Raw genomic sequence first — 22,143 nt, 5'->3', positions numbered from 1 at the left:
TTTTTTCTTCATCAACATTATAATGAAACAATGTTGAATGAAGCAACCTTATTCCAGGAGCTACTGTCTTACTTTAAAAAGTGATAAACACAAATTCAGTCAATTTGACAAACATAAGTATTTTCTATGGGCAAAGCACTGAAGTGGGAAATGGGAAGAAAGGTTAGTAAGTAAATAACACTGATTTCTGTCCTAAGAAAGAATATATACAATTTCGTAGGAAAGAAAGATAAACAACTAGCAAGGGAGAATGGCAGGACAAAACAGCATAAACAACATAGTTAGGGGGAGGGAGGGAACCCAAGAGCGTGTTTAGTAAGGAGGTAGCACTTGAACTATGCCATAAGATAAGGAGGATTTCTATCACTGCTAATCTAGGAGTCATTCTGTTTTCTTTTCTTTCTTTTTTAAAAAATATATTTTATTGATTTTTTACAGAGAGGAAGAGAGAGGGATAGAGAGTTAGAAACATCGATGAGAGAGAAACATCTATCAGCTGCCTCTTGCACACCACCTACTGGGGATGTGCCCGCAACCAAGGTACATGCCCTTGGCCGGAATCGAACCTGGGACCTTTCAGTCCGCAGGCTGACGCTCTATCCACTGAGCAAAACCGGTTAGGGCCATTCTGTTTTCTTTGGCATACATATATTGGCTTCAAAAAATATTTAATTTATGAAAACATTTTTACATTCTTTTAAAAAGCATACATTACAACTTTCGCTTTATTGCATGTAAGTTGTAACAAAAATATTTTAAAACTACACATTGTAAAAATGGAAGTGTTCATATTAAATTCAAAATGATGTATAATTTCAGGTTTGGGGTGAAAAGTCAAGTACATAGTGGTTAAGTAGCTCCATTATCAGTTATGGTCCTGGTAAACTCTAGCCCAGTGGTTCTCAACCTTCCTAATGCCACAACCCTTTAATACAGTTCCTCATGTTGTGGTGACCCCCAATTTCACTGTTACAAATTGAACATAATTAAAGCGTAGTGATTAATCACAAACAATATGTAATTAGAGAAACCAAGATGGTGGCTTAAACACCTGAAATTGCTGCCTCGCACAACCACTTCAAAAATACAACTAAAAGACAAAACGGACATCATCCAGAACCACAGGAAGGCTGGCTGAGTGGAAATTCTACAACTAGAAGGAAAGAGAAAAGCACACTGAGACCAGAGGAGGTGCGGAAGTAAAGCACAGAGGTGCGGAGGCGCACGTGGAAAGGGCTGGCAACTGAGGCCGCGGTTGTCTTTTTCAATTGGGAGGGAGTCACAAACTCCAACAGCTCTGAACTCCAGTTCTGGGTGAGTCTCTGGGGACCCAGACTCATACAGGGAGAAACTGGACTGTCTGGCATCGGGCAGAACTCGAGGGCAGCTTTCTCTCAGAGGTGCTGGCAGTGATTACTGCGGGACACTGAGACCCGTGGCCTCTTAGGGCAGGGCTGAGGATCAGCCATAGCTGTTTTTTCCACCCTGTTGATTCTCTGAGACCCCACCCCACCCAAGCTGTGTGCAGAGGCTTTTGCATATCAATGGCCTGACCCTTTGCAATCTGAAATAACCTAACAAACTGGAGCTGAGTCAAAGAGACCCAGAACATCCAAAAGAAGGCCCAAGGCCCCACAGCAGCTTGCACTGCTTCACAACTGGGCCTCATCTGGGCACCTCCAAACACCAAACAAAGAAGAGGAATCTACAGATCTCTCTGTAGCTCCTGCTGGATAGCCTAAGGCAAAGGCTAAATTAGCACCTCCTTAGAGATCCAAGAGCCAGTGTACCCAGTGGTCAGAGTGGGACCATCCATATTACAACTCCTCAGATCCATAAGGGACACACTCAGGGGGCAGACTCAGTGAGCACCAATGCCTCACTGAAGCAAGTCTTGCCCCATAAGGGTGTCTCCAGCACAGAAGTTCTCCCACTGCAGACACAGCTGATTCTCACAGCCAATTGGCCTGGAGGTCAATTCCTCCCAGTGATACCTACAACCATCAAGGCTTAACTACAACAAGACTGTGCACAAAGCCCACAAAGGGGTGCACCAAGAGTGTCTACCTCAGGTAATTGGGGAGGATGAGCCACTGGGCCCTATAGGACACCTAGCACAAAAAGCCACTCTATCAACATAGGGAAGCAGCCAAAATGCGGAGACAAAGAAACAGGTCACAAATGACAGAAATGGAGGAAAGCAAACTACTGGATATAGAGTTCAAAACCATGGTTATAAGGTTACTCAAGAATCTTCTAGACACCGCCAATAAATTTAGTGAGACCCTTGATAAATCTAGTGAGACCCTCGATAATATGAAAAAGGACCAACTAGAAATTAAGCATATACTGACTGAAATAAAGAATATTATACAGACTTCCAACAGCAGACTAGAGGATCGCAAGAATCAAGTCAAAGATTTGAAATACGAAGAAGCAAAAAACACCCAACTTGAAAAACAAAAAGAAAAAAGAATCCAAAAATATGAAGATAGTGTAAGGAGCCTCTGGGACAACTTCAAGCATACCAACATCTGAATTATGGGAGTGCCAGAAGAAGAGAGAGAGCAAGATATTGAAAACCTATTTGAAGAAATAATGACAGAAAACTTCCCCTACCTGGTGAAAGAAATAGACTTACAAGTCCAGGAAGCACAGAGAACCCCAAACAAAAGGAATCCAAAGAGGGCCACACCAAGACACATCATAATTAAAATGCCAAGAGCAAAAGACAAAGAGAGAATCTTAAAAGCAGCAAGAGAAAAACAGTCAGTTACCTACAAGGGAGTACCCATAAGGTTGTCAGCTGATTTCTCAATAGAAACTATGCAGGCCAGAAGGGCATGGCAAGAAATATTCAAAGTGATGAATACCAAGAACCTACAACCAAGATTACTTTACCCAGCAAAGCTATCATTCAGAATTGAAGGTCAGATAAAGAGCTTCACAGATAAGGAAAAGCTAAAGGAGTTCATCACCACCAAACCAATATTATATGAAATGCTGAAAGGTATCCTTTAAGAAGAGGAAGAAGAAGAAAAAGGTAAAGATAACAATTATGAACAACAAATACAAATCTATCAACAAGTGAATCTAAAAATCAAGTGAATAAATAACCTGATGAACAGAATAAACTGGTGAATATAATAGAATCAGGGGCATAGAAAGGGAGTGGACTGACAATTCTCAGGTGGAGGAAAAGTGGTGGGGGTGTGGGAAGAGACTGGACAAAAATCGTACACCTATGGATGAGGACTGGGGGGGTAAGGGCAGAGGGTGGGGTGGGAACCGGGTGAAGGGAAAAAAGAGGAACACCTGTAATAATCTGAACAATAAAGATTTAATTAAGAAAAAAACAATATATATATATATATGTGTTTGTGTGTGTGTTTTCCGATGGTCTTAGGCAACCCCTGTGAAAGGGTCACTGAACCCCCAAAGAGGTCACGATGCACAGGTTGAGAACTGCTGCTCTAGCCTAACAAGATGGAAATTATAGGGGAGGAGAAAGACTCACAGAAAAAAAGAGCATTATGTGAATATAATGCTGCTTTGAAAAGGTTCAAAATGAAAGTTGAACAGTGAAATTAACAGTTAATAGATAAGCGTGATGGAGAAGACTCAGAAGAGCAAGGGAAGTAAGATGGTCTTAAACTCCCTGGAGAAGTATTATGAAGATTTTAGATTTGTCCAGAGGTGAAAAGGGGGAAGTTTCCAAACTTTGCACAAGATGAAGAGGCATTATGGAAATAACAAAATCTGGAAATGATTACTCTGATAATCTCTACCTCCTTTCCCTTTTTATTGAAACTTTTTCAGGACCCAACTCAATTAGTTAAGTTTTGCCTAATCACCCTACTAAAAATGATCACTCCCTCTTCTTTAAAAAAAAAATATTTTTATTTATTTTAGAGAGAGGAAGGGAGAAAGATAGAGAGATAGAAACATCGATGAGAGAAACATTGATAAGCTGCCCCCTGCACGTCCCACACTGGGATCGAGCCTGCAACCAGGGCATGTGCCCTGACTGTGACCTCCTGGTTCATGGATCGATGCTCAACCACTGAGCAACCGCCAGGCTCCCTCTTCTGACAGCACTTAATGTTCTAACCTCTCATATGGCACTTAGCACAGATTGCCTTGAACAGATAGTACTTTTTTCACTAAATCAGAATATAGATAAATGCCTTATCTACTTAAGCTAAACAATATAAAAGAGGCAACCACAAAAACAGATATAATCAGACCAATAGCATGTGTACTAGGAACAAATTAGCTAAATAACAAAGGTCTCACAATAATTCATTTTAATTCACTTGAAATAGTATCTAGTGAGTTATAATCTATGGAAGACTTGCAAGTACCGAAGTAAAAATCAAATAGCAACACAAAAGTTGCTAGACAGGGATCATTGGTATTTCTCATAAAAACTGGTTTCTGGGATCACTGGTATTTCTTGTAAGGACTGGTTTCTGGCCCAATCTATCATAAAGAATGTTTGTTTCTTGAATATGTACTTCAGAATATATTATCATTTAGAGGGGTCTTTAAAATTGCTGGAGAAGCTTTAAATAACTAGGATATTAAACTGGGTGTGTAATATAAGTTATTGATCCACTCTTCCTGTAGGAATGGGTGAAGAAAATGGGAAGAACTGAAATTCATTAAATATCTATTTTGTACCAGAGGCTATACAACATGACTGTTGTTTGAACAATGTAACAAACATCCACCCCTCAGAGTTGATCACTGTTTATATTTTATGCCTATGTCAAGCCTTTTATTTTAATAAATGTTATTACAGATAAAGTCAAGGTCACCCATCTCTCCAGTCCAATTCCCCCTCACACATTTTCAGAGGTAATGGTTAGTGTTAATTTGTATGCATCACTGTAATTCATTAAAAAATTATTTTACACATACGTGTCCATAAACAAAGTTTTGCTTTGCTGTATATTTGGTTGTGTTTTTTTAAAAAATCTAAATAGTATAACTCTGTAAATATCACTTTTCAAATAGTTTGGGGTTTTTTAATCCTCACTTGAAGATATGTTTATTGATTTTAGGGAGTGGGAAAGGGAAAGAGAGAGAGAAACATTGAAGTGAGAGAGAAATATCAATTGGTTGCCTTTTGTATATACCCCGACCAGGGATGGAACCCACAGTCTAAGTATGTGCCCTGACCAGAAATTGAACCCACAACCTTTTAGGTGTACAGGACAATACTCCAACCAACTGAGCCATCTGACTGGAGCATCTTCAAATAATTTTTTATCAATAAAAATTATAATTGAGAGAGCCATCAGATAGATCGTCTAGTTCATTCCTTTCAACTGCTCTCATAGGAATATACCAAATTATATTTATTTATTCCCATACTAATGGACAGTCTAGGCTGTTCCCTATTTTTTCTATTAAGCAATATTTCAGTGTATATCCTTATTTATGTACATTTATACAAGTGTATTGCTTTATGCCTTATATGCATACAGAAGAATCTTCCCAGTTGGGGGAGAAGAAAAGTAGGAGGATAGTAATGGAAAGGGGTCCTGAACTATCCCAGGAGAAGGTCAATGAATAAGGGATAGGAATGCTCATCGGAGCAGAGTTCCCTTACATTCATTCTCACTATCACTGCCATGTTGCAGACTATCTTACCTTGACTTGTACGATAAAAAATAAAATGAGAAGTAAAAGAATAATGCATGCTAAATGTATCATTTTACACGAGGGATATCAATAGATATTGCTTTTACTCCTGATAAATATAGGATAAATGTTTTATATCTATCTATCTATCTATCTATCTATCTATCTATATTTAAAGATAAGCTCTTACATAGAATTTTTTTAAAGCTTATCTTCTAAATCACTTTTTAAAGACATGGAAATGTTCATTATATTCATTAAGAAAATCAGGTCACAAAATACTGCATAATGAATAATATTTTATTTAAAAATATATATGTATAGCCTGGCTGGTATGGCTTAGTGGTTGAGCATCGACCTATGAACCAGGAGGTCACGGTTCAATTCCCAGTCAAGGCACATGCCTGGGTTGTGGGCTTGATCCCCAGTATGGAGGCAGCCAATCAATGATTTTCTCTCATCATTGAGGTTTCCATCTCTCTCCCTCTCCCTTCCTCTCTGAAAACAATAAAAACATAATATAATATATAATATGATATATATGTATAAATATAGAAAGAGAATAGTGAGAGGATATATTATAAATAATTAATTGATCATAAGAAATTTTCCACGAGGCTGCAGGTATGGGTTGAGGGTGAAGTGGTAACACAGTAAAAGCTGGTACCATGGAATCTAAGCCACCTATTTGTGCCATTTAATTGTGCTTCATGGACCTGTTTGGGCTGGGTCCCATTTTTACAAATTTCATTTTATAACATAACCAGAAGCCCAATGCACAAAATTCGTGCAAGGGGCTCAGCCCCCACCACCGCCTCGGCCGGGGCCTCTGCCTCGACCCCTTCATCCAGAAGGACATCATCTAATTAGCATATTATGCTTTTATTGTTATAGATAGATGATGGAGAGAATGGTTACTGGTACTTTTCATTTCTGCTTCTTTATATTTTCTATATTTTTCCTTCATAAAATTTTGAAGACTTGAATTATTTGTTTAAGTACTTCCCCAAGTCTAAACTATGAGCTCCATGAAGATTTTACCACTCTTTACCCCAGGCTTAGTATTATACTTGGCATACTGAAAGTAATGTCAATGTCTGCTGAATGATTCAAAATGTTCTACAATATGAAAGTAATTACTTTCTAATAAGAAAAATGAGAAAAGTTGTGTTTATAAGGGAAACCTATATAAACATAACATTAAATTTTTAAAAACACACCTTACCATAATAGAGAATGACAGAAAAGGGTATCAACTAATTAAACCTTGGCTTAGTATAATTGATGAAAATTTCACAGAAGAGAAAATATTTGAGTGTGCCTTAAATGTGACTAGGACTTAGTGCAGAGAACAGTATTCAGGGCACAAATAATACAGACACATGCAAAAGCAAGAAAGAACATAGTGTGTCTAAGAAAGCATGGGAAGTAACTTATATTATGTCTAGGGAGCGAGTTGTCTCAGGAGATAAAGCTACTAAGATAAAATGAAACTAAGATACACATAAATAATATGTCTGTGATCTCCCTACCAAACTGTAAAAAGTTTTAATTCCATCCCAGGAAGCAAATGGAGAGCAAACGAGGCAGAGGAATGATAAAAAGACAAGTAACTTTGCCCTGGCCAGTGTGGCTTAGTTGACTGGAGCATCTTCCACGTACCATAGGGTCTCCAGTTTGATTCCTGGTCAGGGCACATGCCCAGATTTCCGGTTTGATCCCCATTTTGTGTGCATACACAAGGCAGCCAATCGATGTTTCTCTCTCCCCCCCCCTCCCTTCTTCTCTCTCTGAAATCAATGGAAGCCTATCCTTGGATGAGGATTAATTTTTTTAAAATGACAAGTAACTTTATGATAAGCCTGATGATTGGATATGGTAGAAGGGAGAAAATAATTTGACTAATTTAAGAGACTTTTCTATGATGAATTCTCAATTGGTTATGCAAAAGGCAACCAAAAGTATGCAAATATGTAATTACTATTCATCTGAAAACTAATAAAATGTCAGAGTGTTAAGAGTTACCTGTTTTCTCGCCATAGAACAGTGGTTCTCAACCTTCTGGCCCTTTAAATACAGTTCCTCATGTTGTGACCCAACCATAAAATTATTTTCACTGCTACTTCATAACTGTAATGTTGCTACTGTTATGAATCATAATGTAAATATCTGATATGCAGGATGGTCTTAGGCGACCCCTGTGAAAGGGTCGTTCGACTGCCAAAGAGGTCACGACCCTCAGGTTGAGAACCGCTGCCATAGAAGAAGGGAATAACTTTAAATATGCAGTGCCATCATCGTAAATATTCCCTACACAGATTTTTCATTATAATTAAATAGGTGCTTAGCATGGTGGCTGGCACATAGTAAGTACAGTACCAATAAATATTAGCTGTTATATTAATACTGTTGTTTTAAATATTATCTAAAAGGCCACAAAATGAACTAATTTCCCCTTGGAAATCCATATATTTTTTAACAAACAGTCAGTGGTTCTTCCTTGAAATCTTGGCATGAGCTCTCAGAATTTAAATCTTCCTGGCTGCACAGAGCATAAGGAATTTCATCAGATCTAACTGCTGAAAGAGTTGTTAAATAGAAGAGAAAGCACATAAAACTTTCTAGCAGTGATAGGGAGGTCACCAATGAGGATTTTAAACACGTCTGTGCCCCCCCCCCCCCCACGGAGTAGGGCCCATTTTCTGAACTAACTAATAAATTATATTTTCTTATTTCCTGCTAAAATATACTCCATTAAAACCTCTGTAAAAAGTAGCAGACTCCAAAAAGCTGTATGTTAAATACTGTGTGCAATGAACAAATCTTTTTTAGTAGGTTAGAGCAACAGTTCTCAACCTGTGGTCTGTGGACCCTTTCCGGGGTCCTTGAGTTCAACACTATTTTTGTAATACTGAGAGTTATTTACCTTATTCACTGCATTGGCATTTGCACTGATGGCACAAAAGCCAATGGTGGGTACAATTGCTGGCACCTTTGCAAGAATCAGGGCAATAACAACCAAACTACACTATAGTCATTGTATTCTTTCCCACCATCATACATTCAGAGTTGTGTTTTTTTAAAGCCAACTAACAATGCCTTTGATGAAGTATTTTATTTTGAAGTTTTTTAACAATGCTTTTTATTTTGATGAAAATAAAAATGACTAATTGTATTAAATCTCAACTCTTGAGTGTATATCTTTTAATATTCTTTGTAATGAAATGGGAATTTTCACAAAGAACTTCTATATACTGAAGTATGATAACTGTCTCAAGGAAAAGCATTTGTGTGACTGTTTTGAGTTGTGATCTCAACTAGCTGTTTTTTCCATGAAACGTCATTTTCACTTAAAAAACTGATTATTCATTTTGGGCATTTGGAAGATGTTTCCAGAGTAAAGTGAGACTGCCACTTTAAGAAAATTAACTGACAGTATTTTTACCAATAATAAAATCCAAGCTTCGAAGCGAAATTCAGAATTTTTAAAAACCTGCATCTACCTGTGAGTTTGACAGCTTCTCAATAATTAAAGACTTTTCTGATGAAATCAGAGGTACTGTATTAATAAATGCAATCTCTTGATATTACACAAATATGTCAACATCTAGAAGACTGCTTCAATGCTGGAAGCCGGTCCACCCTTGCTGCTTGACACAGTCGCTGCCGGGAAGAAACATCTGCACAGCTTATGTTTCAAGGGACCTGGCATACTGTTCTTAATATGTTTGCTCCCCTTCTTAGTGCTATGTGTTCTAGCCAGGGCCACCTCCCCGAGAAAGGACTTACAAAGAACTTGGACTAAGACTGTTGGCAATAAATTTGGGACTTGTTGGGCCCACATCCCCAGAGTCTGCCCACCAGGGAAAGCACCAAAGTCTATACCACTGGAGATCCACCAACACAGGGCAGTCCCAGGGAAGGCAAGCAGCGAGGCTGGGAGGACATAACCTTTACTGGGTAGGATAATCTGATTAGCAAGACTAATTGAATCTATGCCAGTGATGAAAGGGATCAGACAACGAAGTAGACATGCCCTCTTGTCTGCTTTAAAAAAGAGAGAGAGCCATGGCTGGTTTGGCTCAGTGGATAGAGCGTCGGCCTGCGGACTGAAGGGTCCCGGGTTCGATTCCGGTCAAGGGCATGTACCTTGGTTGCAGGCACATCCCCAGTGAGGGGTGTGCAGGGGGCAGCCAATCGATGTTTCTAACTATCCCTCTCCCTTCCTCTCTGTAAAAAAAAATCAATAAAATATGTTTTTAAAAATAAATAAATAAATAAAAATAAAAAAGAGAGAGAAAAAACAGTGAGGGTGGAGGTATAACTGCTACCTGGAAGGTAATATTTCATTTTGGGAACACTATCTTATCTAGAATCTCTCTTTATCATTTTGTGTGAATGAATAAATAAGTGAATGTCAGCCATAAAAACAGTTCTTAAGAGTGGTACCTAGATTTTGACATGAATAATTTTGGAGTTCTGGTTTGTTTTCTGGCTCTATCCAGTCTATCCACTAGCTGTTAAAAGCACCTTGCTCTGAAAAGTTAAAGAACTTTAAGAGCAAGAGTACACACCTATAATGAGTCAAAGATTTTTCTAGCTCTGCAACTGAAATATTTCAACCCTGAAGTACTTATTTTCATTGAGTCTTATGAGGACATTATAGGGATAAGTGAAATTATGCTCATAAAATTCTTTGAAATATTCACATAGGAGAAACATAACCTTATTATTATGTTTAAAGTCTTATCTTCTAAGAATAATAATGTATGGTGTAATTTGGTATATTCTTGAGATTAAACCACAGGAAATCAAAATTGCTCAAAACTCAACTTCAGACACTGGTTCAGTTATCTATTGCTGAATAACACCACCTCAAAACTGCATGGCTTTAAAATACAATTTATTACTAGTAGTATACAGTTAATACTATACTCGTTAATACTTAATATAAGTATTTACATAAATAACCTGTATTGGCAGGAATCCAGTATAAGTAGTGAAGTTACGGAGTACAATGGAAAGAAGGAAGAAAGACTGAAGAGTTTAGAATAAATTGGATACATAATGAGCTACAACTACACATCCACCAGAAAGGAGAAAATTAAAAAGACTGACACCAAATGTTGGCCAGAATGTGGCTCAAAAGCTGTGAATGTAAAATAGTACAACCACTCTAGGAAAAGATCTGGCAGTTTTCTATTCTGTGACCCGCTTACTCCAATCCTAGGTACTTACCCTATGAAAAATGAAAACAAATGTTCACAACAGCATTATTTATAATTGCCAAAACCTGAAAACAGCCAGGTATCCATCAACAGCAAAATAAACAAACTGTGGTATATTCATACAATGGAACACTATTCAGCAATAAAAAGGAATCACTAATACATGCAATGACATAGATGGATTTCAAAAACATTATGCTGAGGAAAGAAGACTTACACTGAATAGTTAATACTATATGACTCCACTTACATGCAGTTCTAGAACAGGCAAATCTAACCTATGATGGTGGGGAAAAAATCAGAACATTTTTGCCCCTGGGGACAAGGGGGAAAGTGGAGATGGGGATTAACAGGGAGGGGGCATAAGGAACTTTCCTTCTTGATGGTGAAGTTCCATATCTTGATAGGGATTTTGGTTACAGATGTATGCATTTCTCAGAAATGAGCAAATATAGACTTAAGCTTTGTCTATTACACAAAATATAAATTTTACATCAAACGGGAAAAATAATTGAACTTTAGTGATATGCTGCAGTACTTAGAGGAAAGTATACAAATGTCTGAGATTTACTTTAAAATGTATAAAAATAAATAAAGTGAAGTGCTAGATGGAGAGAGGAATAGATAAATGGATAGAAAAGTGATAAAATAGATATAGTAAAATGTTAATGGTAGAATCCATTAAGTAAACAGATATTGATTGCAAAATTCTTCCAACTTTGGTGTATGTGTGAAAATATTCATTTTTTTAAAAAGGGATTTTCATGCCATGTTTAGAATTTGGCCTTTATCCCTCAGTCAATAGAAAGTCTTCAAAGGAAAACAGAAGAAGAACCTAACTCTGTAATGAGTTATCAGTCAAGATTTAAAGAGGTATCCATTGATTGAGAGAATGTAGGTCGCTACAAATGACAAAGGGAACAGTGCAAAAGCAATTAGGTGAAGGTTATGTGGCACACTAGACACTCCAAATGACCTTCCCACTGAAAACACCTAAAAATGCTGGTATATTCACAATATATTCAAACATATGAAAGAGAAGGAAGAAAGGAGAAGGAAAGGAAGATCTACTAAGGTGAGGAGTTAAGTAAGAGACCTCCCCAAATGAAGGTTTAATCTCCCTACCCTACCCACTCTGAAGCTCAGTGTTTGGTCTTAAGGCCTTCCAACTGACTGAATGAAGTCCAGCCACATTTTTGAGAGTAATCTTTACTTAAAATCAACTGATTGTAGATCTTAACCATTTACAAAACACCTAGATTAGTATTTGATTAAATGACTAGATACTACAGCCTACCCAACTTCACACATTAAGCAGATAAGGAGGCCACGACTATAACAGAGCATGATTTACTTTTTAAAAACTTATTTTGATTCTAATTTAACTAATATTTATTGAGCACCTAGTATTTGCCAGGCACTGCACCACGTGCTTTCACATATATCATGCCATTTAGTTCTCATGACCCTACCAAATATCATTATTCTAATTTTTGAGTAAATAAACTGATACAAAGAATGATTAAGTGATTTGCCCAAAGTCACAAGATTCAATGGAACAAAGTTCAGATAGAATCCTTGATTCTGACTCCAAGGCATTAATTATATCATGTACTTTCCCCACAGTAAAAGATGTGGGACTTCCTTGTCATCATAAACTACTTTTGCTGTCTCCTTTGGGGACCATTTTTCAGGGTCCTACTATGTTTCTTCAATAACTTTACTTCTTTTAAAATGCTCGTTTGCACTACCTAAGTCTCCAGGTGAGTTTTTTTCCACTGACTGGGAAACAGTTGATAAAAATACAAGGGTAGAACCCAAAATCAAAGGAACAACTTGTAAGTTTAACCTCAAATAATAATGCACTGGGTAAGACTTTCATAAATGTTTATTATTCTATGTATTCCAGCTCAGTAAAGTTTCCCAAATTACCATGAGGTATTTGTTTCCTTATTTACCCACCCGTTAATTACTGTTCTATTTTTTAAAAGTCAATAATTTCTTCCAATATGTGCTACCAAATGACAATTCTTTCTAGTAAATATCTTGGATGACCTGGGTAAATGCTAAGTCACGATTAGACTTCAAAATGTACTTAGCCTTCAAGTATTACTAAACTCTAACGAGTAAACTATAGACTTCAGTCTAAAAGATAAGTGAAAACTTTCTGAAATGAAAAAGTAGTTAGTTCATCCTGGCAGTGTAGCTCAGTTGGTTATAATGTTTTCCCAATACACCACTGTCGTGGGTTCTATCCCTGGGCACATATAAGAATCAACCAATGAACGCATAAATAAGTGGAACAACAAATCGCTTTCTCTCTCTCTCTCCCCTTCCTCTAAAATCAATAATTTTTTAAAAGTAGTTCAATTTTAAGTTTTAATTTTGCTCATTTTGCTCATTACCTAGGATAATCATTTTCAAGCCTTCCTTCACATGCAGTGTTTTCAGCCTGTTGCTGGGTATGAGGTAGGGAATGAACACCTAACTTGGTTTTCAAAGTTAGAAGCCTAGGTTCTAGTACCATCCCTGTGAGTCTGAACAAGTCATTATTCTTTTGAATTTGGTATCCTTACCTGCAAACAGGGATAATATCTACACCTTACAAGAAAAAAGAGTTAAAAGTACTTTTTGAACTGTAAAGCCTTGCTTCTCCAAGTATAGTCTCCAGACCAGCAGCACTGGAATCACCTGATAGCTTTTAAGAAATGCAGAGTCTAAAGCCACATTCCAGACCTACGGAATCAGAATGCACCTTTTAACAAGATCTCTAGATAAATCACAAGCACAGTAAAGTCTGAGAACCACTGCTGCAAAGCATTCTATATATGTTAGAGATTTTCACCATAAAAAAAAATAGTTCATTGGAAGCTCTTTTGGTTCTTGAGCATATCATTTCAATTCTCAAGGTCTTTCGCCTTATAAGTAAAATGAGATTAAACCACTATCCCAACCTGAGGCCCCTGCACCCACTAGGTTCTAAAAAAGTGGTAATGGAGGGAAAGAAGGTAGTATGGTAGTCAAGAGCATAGCTTTGGAATCAAATGGCCTGGGTCACTCACGCTCTGCCACTTAGTGTGTAACCAGGGGAAGTTCCTTAACCTTCCTAAATTTCAATGTTTTCAACAGCAAAATTAGAATTAGTATCTACCTCAGAGATCAAGCAGTATACCATATGTTCACAAATGACTGCTCTGCTAGGTAACTTTTTCAGGGTGATAGAAACAGTCTACATCTTTTTTTAAAAATATATATATATTTTATTGATTTTTTACAGAGAGGAAGGGAGAGAGATAGAGAGTTAGAAACATCGATGAGAGAGAAACATCGATCAGCTGCCTCCTGCACATCTCCCACTGGGGATATGCCTGCAACCAAGGTACATGCCCTTGACCAGAATCGAAACTGGAACCCTTGAGTCCACAGGCCGATGCTCTATCCACTGAGCCAAACTGGTTTCGGCCAGTCTACATCTTTACTGGGATGATTGTACAGATGTATACACCTGTCAAAACTTTTCCAACTATACACTTAAAAAGGATGCATTTTATCCGAAGTAAATTATACCTAACAAAGCTAATGTGAAAAGTAAAACAGAGAGACAAAAGAGAATGCACTCCAGAGTCAGATTGTGTGAATTCAAATCCTCACTTTGCCTCTTGCTAAGTGGAAAACTGCACAAATTATTTAACCCCTCTGTGCCCTAAATTTCCACATCTACAAAATAGGACTACTAACAGAATCCAACTTAAAAGGGCTGTTTTAAGGATTATAAAGGTTCTTAAGAGATAATACACACATAGAGTTTTACACATTAAGTACCCCCCAATGTTGGCTATAATTATTTCTATCGGCTATTTTCAATATTTCCAAAATCATGTTTATCCACAATAAGGATGCAATGAAGATATTATGTGGTTCTGTTTTGGATTTATATCAATTATATCAATACATTAAAGTAATCAGTGACTGCATCTCATATAGATCAATATAGGGTGATAACTGTAACTAGATCTCCTCTGACAATTACACATGCCTTTGATTAATTAAAATGAATATATTTAATTAATTAAAATATATTAATTATAATGTATATAAAAATAATAAATTACAATTTATGTAAGAATAATAAATTCATGTGTTCTAAGAAAGAAAGTAGTAAAAGGTTTCTTTCTAATGAAAAGGTTAAATAGCTGCTATGTTACCATATGATCCAATAATTTCAATTTGGGGTCTCATAGAGATATCTGTACACCCTATCATGGCAGCCCTATTCACAATAGCCAAGAGATAGAAGCAACCCATGTATCCACCAACAGAAGGATGGATAAGCAAAATGTGGTATGTGTGTATATATACATACATATATACATACAATGGAAAATTGTCTGTATAAATTCTTTAAAAAAGGAAATCCTAGCATATGCTACAACATGAATGAACCACAAGAACATTATGCTAAGTGAAATAAGCCAGTCACAAAAAGACAAATACTGTATAATTCCATTATATGAGGTACCCTAGATAGTCAGAGACAGAAAGTTGAAGAGCGGTTGCCAGAGTCTGAGGGTGATAAGGGAATGGGGAGTTGTTTAACGGATGTAGAGTTTCAGTTCTGCAAGATAAAAAGAGTTCTAGAGACTGGCTGCACAACAATGTGAATGTACTTAAGCATTTTTAAGACTTAAAAATGGTTAAGATGGTAAATTTTGTGTATATTTTTCCACAATAAATCAATAAATAGCTGGTATGGTAATTCTTCCACCACTACCACTGTAAAGCCTTTATGCTTTAAGCTTTTAATAAGCACCTTTTCCTTGCATTCTAAAGAACCACATACAGACGTCCATCACTGCACTTGAAACAACTGACAGTCTTTGACTTATAAACGTTAAATTTAAACCCTTTTGTACGCTGAATTTGGCCCTTCATTTGGCCTTCATTCTTCAGTTGACTTATAATGCTTTTGAGCTATAAGTCAGAGGCAGTGTTGCTTGCCTGTCAATACCCTCGGGGAAAAAGACTGTCTTCCTTAAGGTGATAGGATGTCTCCTCTGCCAGCCCAAGAGACCCCAGGACCAAAAGAAGCCTGAACTATGCTCACTTACTTGAGGCTACAGAGAAGACAGTGGAACAGGGCCTGAAAAGAAGGAAAGAAAAGGAAAGGCAGCAATGAACTCCAAGAAGCTAAATGCCTTGAATGGCATATGTGTATGGCAGAGGCAACTGGTTAAAGCATCTCTCGTCTGGCACTACAGTGGCAAGGAAAGAAAGACCCCTTTACCCTAAATCTAAATAAATCCCATAACAAAGTTCTAAAGAGTAAGGGTTGCCCTACTTTTCTTCTGCCCAATTCCTGTGAATAGGATGGGAAGAGGGGCAGCAAATCTGTGAGCAGGGACAGCACCTACCTAGCTTTTATAACCCCTATAAACCCATAACTAGAAATTAAAAAAATAAAGTTTATCCCTAGCCGGTTTGGCTCAGTGGATAGAGCAGTGATGGCGAACCTTTTGAGCTCGGCATGTCAGCATTTTGAAAAACCCTAACTTAACTCTGGTGCTGTGTCACATATAGAAATTTTTTGATATTTGCAACCATAGTAAAACAAAGATTTATATTTTTGATATTTATTTTATATATTTAAATGCCATTTAACAAAGAAAAATCAACCAAAATAATGAGTTTGCATCACCTCTGACACGCGTGTCATAGGTTCGCCATCACTGGGATAGAGCGTTGGCCCACAGACTGATCAATGTGTCTCTGACACACTGATATTTCTCTCTCTGTCTCTCTCCCTCCCTTCTACTCTCTCTAAAAATCAATGGAAAAATATCCTCGGGTGAGGATTAACAAAAATTTTTTTTTTTAAATTTTAGCTTTATGATAAATAAACCCTCCCTCATAATATGTCAATTCTTGGACATTCTTCTTTCAAATATATTTTTAGTAATGCATTTCCCTTGAAAATAGGAAATGCCTATTTGAACTTATCTGTTCATACACCTACTGGCTTGTTAGCTACCTTGAATACAGAGACAGTTTTCACATAGTTTTGTATTGAGTCAGTGACAAAAAAAGGTGCTCAACAAGTACTTGCTGAATAAACAAAACATTCGTAAAATTTTTTCACTAGGTAATTCTCCTGGAAGGCCATAATTAAAGCATAGAGTTCATTTCCATTTCCCTTTAGGTAATATTTCTTCCATGAAACCAATAGCACCTGAAACTCCACTTCCTGTAGACTGTATGTCTTGGCAGAAAGAGCTATCAGACCTATATTTGAATATAATTTCTGCCATTTATAGCCGTATGATGCTGAGCAGGTTACTCAACTTCTCTAAGACTTGGTGTCCTCATCTAAAAAATGGGAATAACACCACCTACTTATTACTTACTAGGAATGTTCTAAGGATTAGAAATGCACAAGCAGTCTTCACTTTACAAGGTTCTAAAATGCACAAATTTCAGTTACCACGGTATATTAACAGTGAGTAATTAAATACAGTACTACAAACATTGCTACCAGCTCTTCAGTCCACAAATCACTATGTAAATAATAGAAGCACATCACCATCAGTGATTAACCAAGTCACTTCTTTCGAATTCTGTTGGTGAATTTGACAAAATAAAGTATAAAGGAACAACAATTAGGCTATTGGAAGACTTCTCATCAGCAACAATAAAAGCCAGCACGTATTGGAATAATATTTTCAAAGTTCTGAGAGAAAATACTATAACAATTCACCAAGGCAAAGAAAAACATACTCATTCCATATCACGAGTTATAAGACAAGAGGGCAGGCACTGTTCAAACTCCTCTTGATAAGTTCTTTTACAAAAAAAAAACAACAAAAAAACAAACAAACAAAAAAAAAATTATAATTCTCAATATTTTAAACTATAGTATACTAAATAAATATTAATTTTACTTTTTCACTTCTCTATATATTTATAATCAATAAAAAAGATGTACAATATTTGACATCTTTATTTATTTTATTGAGAGTATTACAGATGTCCCCCATTTTCACCCTTTTGCCCTCTTCCACCTGGCTCCCACCCCACCCCAGTCCTTCCTCTGTCTATTGTCTGTGTCCATGGACTATGCATATATGCATATTAAGTTCTTTGATTAATCTCTTCTCACCCTCTCTTCCTCCCTCCCTCTGAGATCTGTTACGACAATTTGTTCCATGCTTCCATGTCTATAGTCCTATTTTGTTTGTCAGTTTATTTTGTTGTTTAACAACGTTTTTAAAGGTCACAGAACAATCATAAATTTTCCCATTAGTTTTTCCAGTTTTAACTTGCATGGTCATTTATGTTGCCCCGCACTACATTGCAAAGTGAGGACTGCCTGTACCTATAACTGTCGGCACATCAAGGTGCTTATTATTTCACAACTAAAGAGAAACCCTCTACCTTTTCCCTGGTCCTTACAATCTGCTCAAACAGAAAAGAAACTTGAATTGAACTTGGTTGATGTTAACGAAGATAGCTTTTGAGAACCGTGGTCATACCTAAACATGCAATTCCCCCAACTCATCTTTATGTTATCCAAAATACACACACCCCAATCCTGAAAGATAGGTTCCTTAAACAGTTATTCAGTCTGTCTCTTGTGATAGTATATTATTTTATGCTTGTCCTCATCCCTTGCATGTGCGGACAAAACAATGAATGTGATAGAAGTAATAAGGCATAGTAGCTCTAGAGTCAGACCTCAACTTGAATACTACTTCTATACCACTTTTGCAAACTTAGAAAGTTACTTCTTAGAGCTTCAATTTCTTAATCTGTGAAATGAGGATAATAATACCTTCTTTTTGGAACTGTGGCAAAGATCAAAAGACATAACATATATGAAGTGCTTAGGAAAGTGTAGTATATAGGAGGCACTTAGATATAGCTATTATCACCATTATTATCCTTAAATAGAGGTCCGGTGCACAAAAATGTATGCACTCTGTGTGTGTGTGGGGGGGGGGGGGGGGTCCCTTCAGCCTGGCCTGTGCCCTCTCGCAGTCTGGGACCCCTCAGGGGATGATCACCTGCTGGCGTAGGCCTGCTCCCCAGGGGGATTGGGCCTAAGCTGGCAATCAGACATCCCTCTGGCAGCCTGGGAGCCCTCGGGGGATTCCACTTGCCAGCGGAGAGCAGGCCTAAGCTGCAGTCGGACATCCTTAGTGCTGCTGAGGAGGCGGGAGAGGCTCCCACCACCACCGCTGTGCTGGTAGCCGTCAGCCTGGCTTGTGGCTGAGCAGAGCTCCTCCCATGTGAGAGTGCCCTGACCACCAGAGGGCAGCTCCTGCATTGAGCGTCTGCCTCCTGGTGGTCAGTGTGTGTCATAGTGACCAGTCATTCCCAGTCGTTCTGCTGTTAGGGTCAATTTGCATATTACCCTTTTATTATATAGGATATTTCTGTCATTAATGTAAATATTAGAATAATGATAAAGTTGCATTTCTTTTAAAAAAATAATTATTAATCAGCATATTTTTCAAATATCAAATTCTCTTACTCCAACATATAATACATACCCACCACTTGACCTCAACTTCCTCAAGATCATTTTTTCTCCCAAGGCACATGTGCAAAGGGTGGCCAACATTCACTCATTTTCTTCTTGCAACCCTTGATTCCTATGTCAAAACCTCCTCTGCAGTCTGCTCAGAGTTTCCTCTTCTGAGGACATGAAGAACTAAGGCCATTTCCCATTTCCCAGAGCTATCTGCCAGAACCATAGTATCTTGCTCTCTCATAGCTCACATGACTTAACTGTCAGTTTTCTCTTTTGATTCTAACCCTTAGTTCTAAACGGAGAGTCATTATTACCTATATTTACCCATAAAGATGCAAAGAACCTAAAGGCCAACTAAAGCCAACCCCTTTTCTTTACTAAACAATTAATTCCGTCTAAAATATTCACATGAGTTAGAGGAGCAATGTCTGTTTTAAACACTTTCAGTGACAGAAAGCCATCTGCCTTACAAGGCAACCCATTCCAAAATCCTATCTTTAGATAAAAAGTTGCCTTAGGTTGAAGCAAAATCTCTCCCCTCACAGTCAGCTTCCACGCACAGGTGCTAATTCCACATTACAGGGAAATACAGAGAGTTTAATGCGGGATATGGCAGCTCATCCAACATCTGAAGACCCCTGAGTTTCTTCTCTTCCATTTCCAGTTCAGACGCACAGTTTTACGTCCCTTCCCTCGTGGGCCTCCTCTGGACCAGGTGTGGACTGGCCAGCATTATCCAACAACAAGTCGGTAAAGCCCTTCCCTTGCCAACATCTAGACTGCCAAGCACTTACACTGCAGATTGAGCCCTTTGCCCATATTCTTTCACTATTAAGTAAAAAATATTCATTTAAGCCAGCAATTCAGGAAAATTCTCAGCCTAAATCATGGTATAAAGGGAATGGTACTAAGTCCTGAAAACCGCAGCAAGAGTTGTCTTTTCCTTCCCTCCCTTCCTTTCTTCTGCTCTCTCTCTCTCTCTCTCTCTCTCTCTCTCTCTCTCTCTCTCTCCTCTCTCTCTCTCTAACTTAGCCAATTACTGGGAACAGAATTAAGTAGCACGCGCTAGCATGAAACCCTTGCCTCTCTTCTACAAGCCAAGCACACATGCCTGGGAGAAGGACCCAACGATGGAAAGGTGTAGCTTAAAAGACTTTGCTCCATGTCCTGAGAAAGGGAATCAAATGAAAAGAAGGAAGTGATAGCCCAAATATACTCTCTGTACCTAGCGGGCAGCAGGTGACTGAATAAGTATCAAACGCTGTGCTCTCAAAACATGACCAAAGTAAACAACAGAAAACCGGTGGCAGATTTTTCCGGTGCTCTCCTAGCCTGGCTGGGATAACTATCAGGGAAACACACACACACACACACACACACACACACACACACACACCCGGGGGGCCAGCCACCGTCAGGGGCAGCAGCTGAAGGAATATGCAACCAGTGGAAACAGTGTCCCCAGATGACCCCTAACCCCTAGGCCAGTGGTTCTCAACCTCCTGGCCCTTTAAATACAGTTCCTCATGTTGTGACCCCCAACCATAAAATGATTTTCGTTGCTACTTCCTAACTGTACTGTTGCTACTGTTATGAATCGTCATGTAAATATCGATCTGCAGGATGGTCTTAGGCGACCCCTGTGAAAGGGTCGTTCGACCGCCAAAGGGGTCGCGACCCACAGGTTGCGAACCGCTGCCCTAAGAAGTGGGGACAGGAGGCGAGTGGGAGCGACGCGCCCCCCATGCTCGCGGGAGCCTGGCGCCGCAGGAAGGTGCGGGCTAACGGGGCGCTCTGCCCCCCACTCCTGGCGCGGGGAGAGGGCGGCACAGCGGTCCTCGGAGGGCAGAGGCTCTCTGGGCTAGAAGATTTCCCGGGCGGCGGGGGACGGGGTCGGAGGAGACCTGGCCCTGGAAAACGGTTCGCGGGAGGTGACCCGAGAGGTCTCACCCTAACCGGGAACGAGGAAAGCAAAGACCTCAGGGTGCCCACGTGTGGGGGAGGGGAGGGCGCAGGAAGACCGGCTCCCCGCTCCCCCGGCCCCGACGGCGGCGGCAGCCACCGTGGGAGCAGGTGTTGCCCCCACCCCGCAGCCCGTCCAGACCCCAGCACTCCTCGGCGACGCACCGGCTCCCGGTTCTGTCTCTTCGGCCGCAGCTTTTTCGTTCCCGCCCCGGCCCGGGCTCCCACGCCACCCCCCGGGGTCGGGCCTGCTGCCTCCCCGGCGGCCAGGTCCGCCCTCAGCCTTCCTCAAACGGCGTCTCCCCCTCAGCCCCGCGCCCGCCCGCCCGCCTCAGGCCGGGGCCGGGGAGGCACCGCACTCACAGAACTCGGCCATGTACCAGGTCACCGCGTAGTTCTCCTCGCACCAGTCCAGCGTGGAGGTCGTGGGGCCCCAGTAGCCCTGACGGTCCGCGGCCGGAGCCATCACGCGCGCCGCTGCCGCCCAGGCGCTCCGATGGCTGCGCTGGACTCCCCGGACTCCCAGGCCTGCTCCCGCCCCGCTCACGCGCGCCCCGAGCCCCGCCCTCCTCCCCGAGGGGCGGGGCCCGGCGCCGTCACTCACACAGCCCAGCAGGGAGGCCCCGCCCCCTGGCTCCGGGAAGCCGCCCCGCCCCGCCCCGCCCGCCCGCCCGCGCCTGAACCCCCACCCGAGGGCGCCAGGGTTCTCCTGCCCCCTCTGTCCCCGGGGAAGGGTGTGATCTCGAAAGGCAGGTGGCGGTGCTGCGGCCGGCCTGC

At 39.8% G+C, this 22,143-nt stretch overlaps 1 protein-coding gene across 3 annotated transcripts in view; it reads right to left on the bottom strand.

The window, feature by feature from the left end:
* Positions 1-21,933, bottom strand: part of ACER3 (alkaline ceramidase 3) — an 87,400-nt gene extending 65,467 nt beyond the window's left edge. The window contains exon 1 of one of the 3 annotated variants that reach the window (XM_081100073.1): positions 21,730-21,933. In XM_081100073.1, the coding sequence (XP_080956199.1) occupies positions 21,730-21,832 (103 nt within the window). In that variant the 5' untranslated portion in view covers positions 21,833-21,933. Of the gene's footprint in view, positions 1-21,720 lie in introns of all 3 variants that reach the window. The other 2 variants (XM_081100075.1, XM_081100074.1) reach the window with 2 other exon arrangements.
* Between the last annotated feature and the right edge of the window lie 210 nt (positions 21,934-22,143).

The sequence above is a fragment of the Myotis nattereri genome (genome assembly GCF_964212035.1).
Source record: "Myotis nattereri genome assembly, chromosome: 9".
Classification (NCBI taxonomy): Eukaryota; Metazoa; Chordata; class Mammalia; order Chiroptera; family Vespertilionidae; genus Myotis; species Myotis nattereri.
The sequence above is the reverse complement of the archived record's forward strand: the minus strand, read 5'-3'. Positions and strand labels throughout refer to the sequence as shown.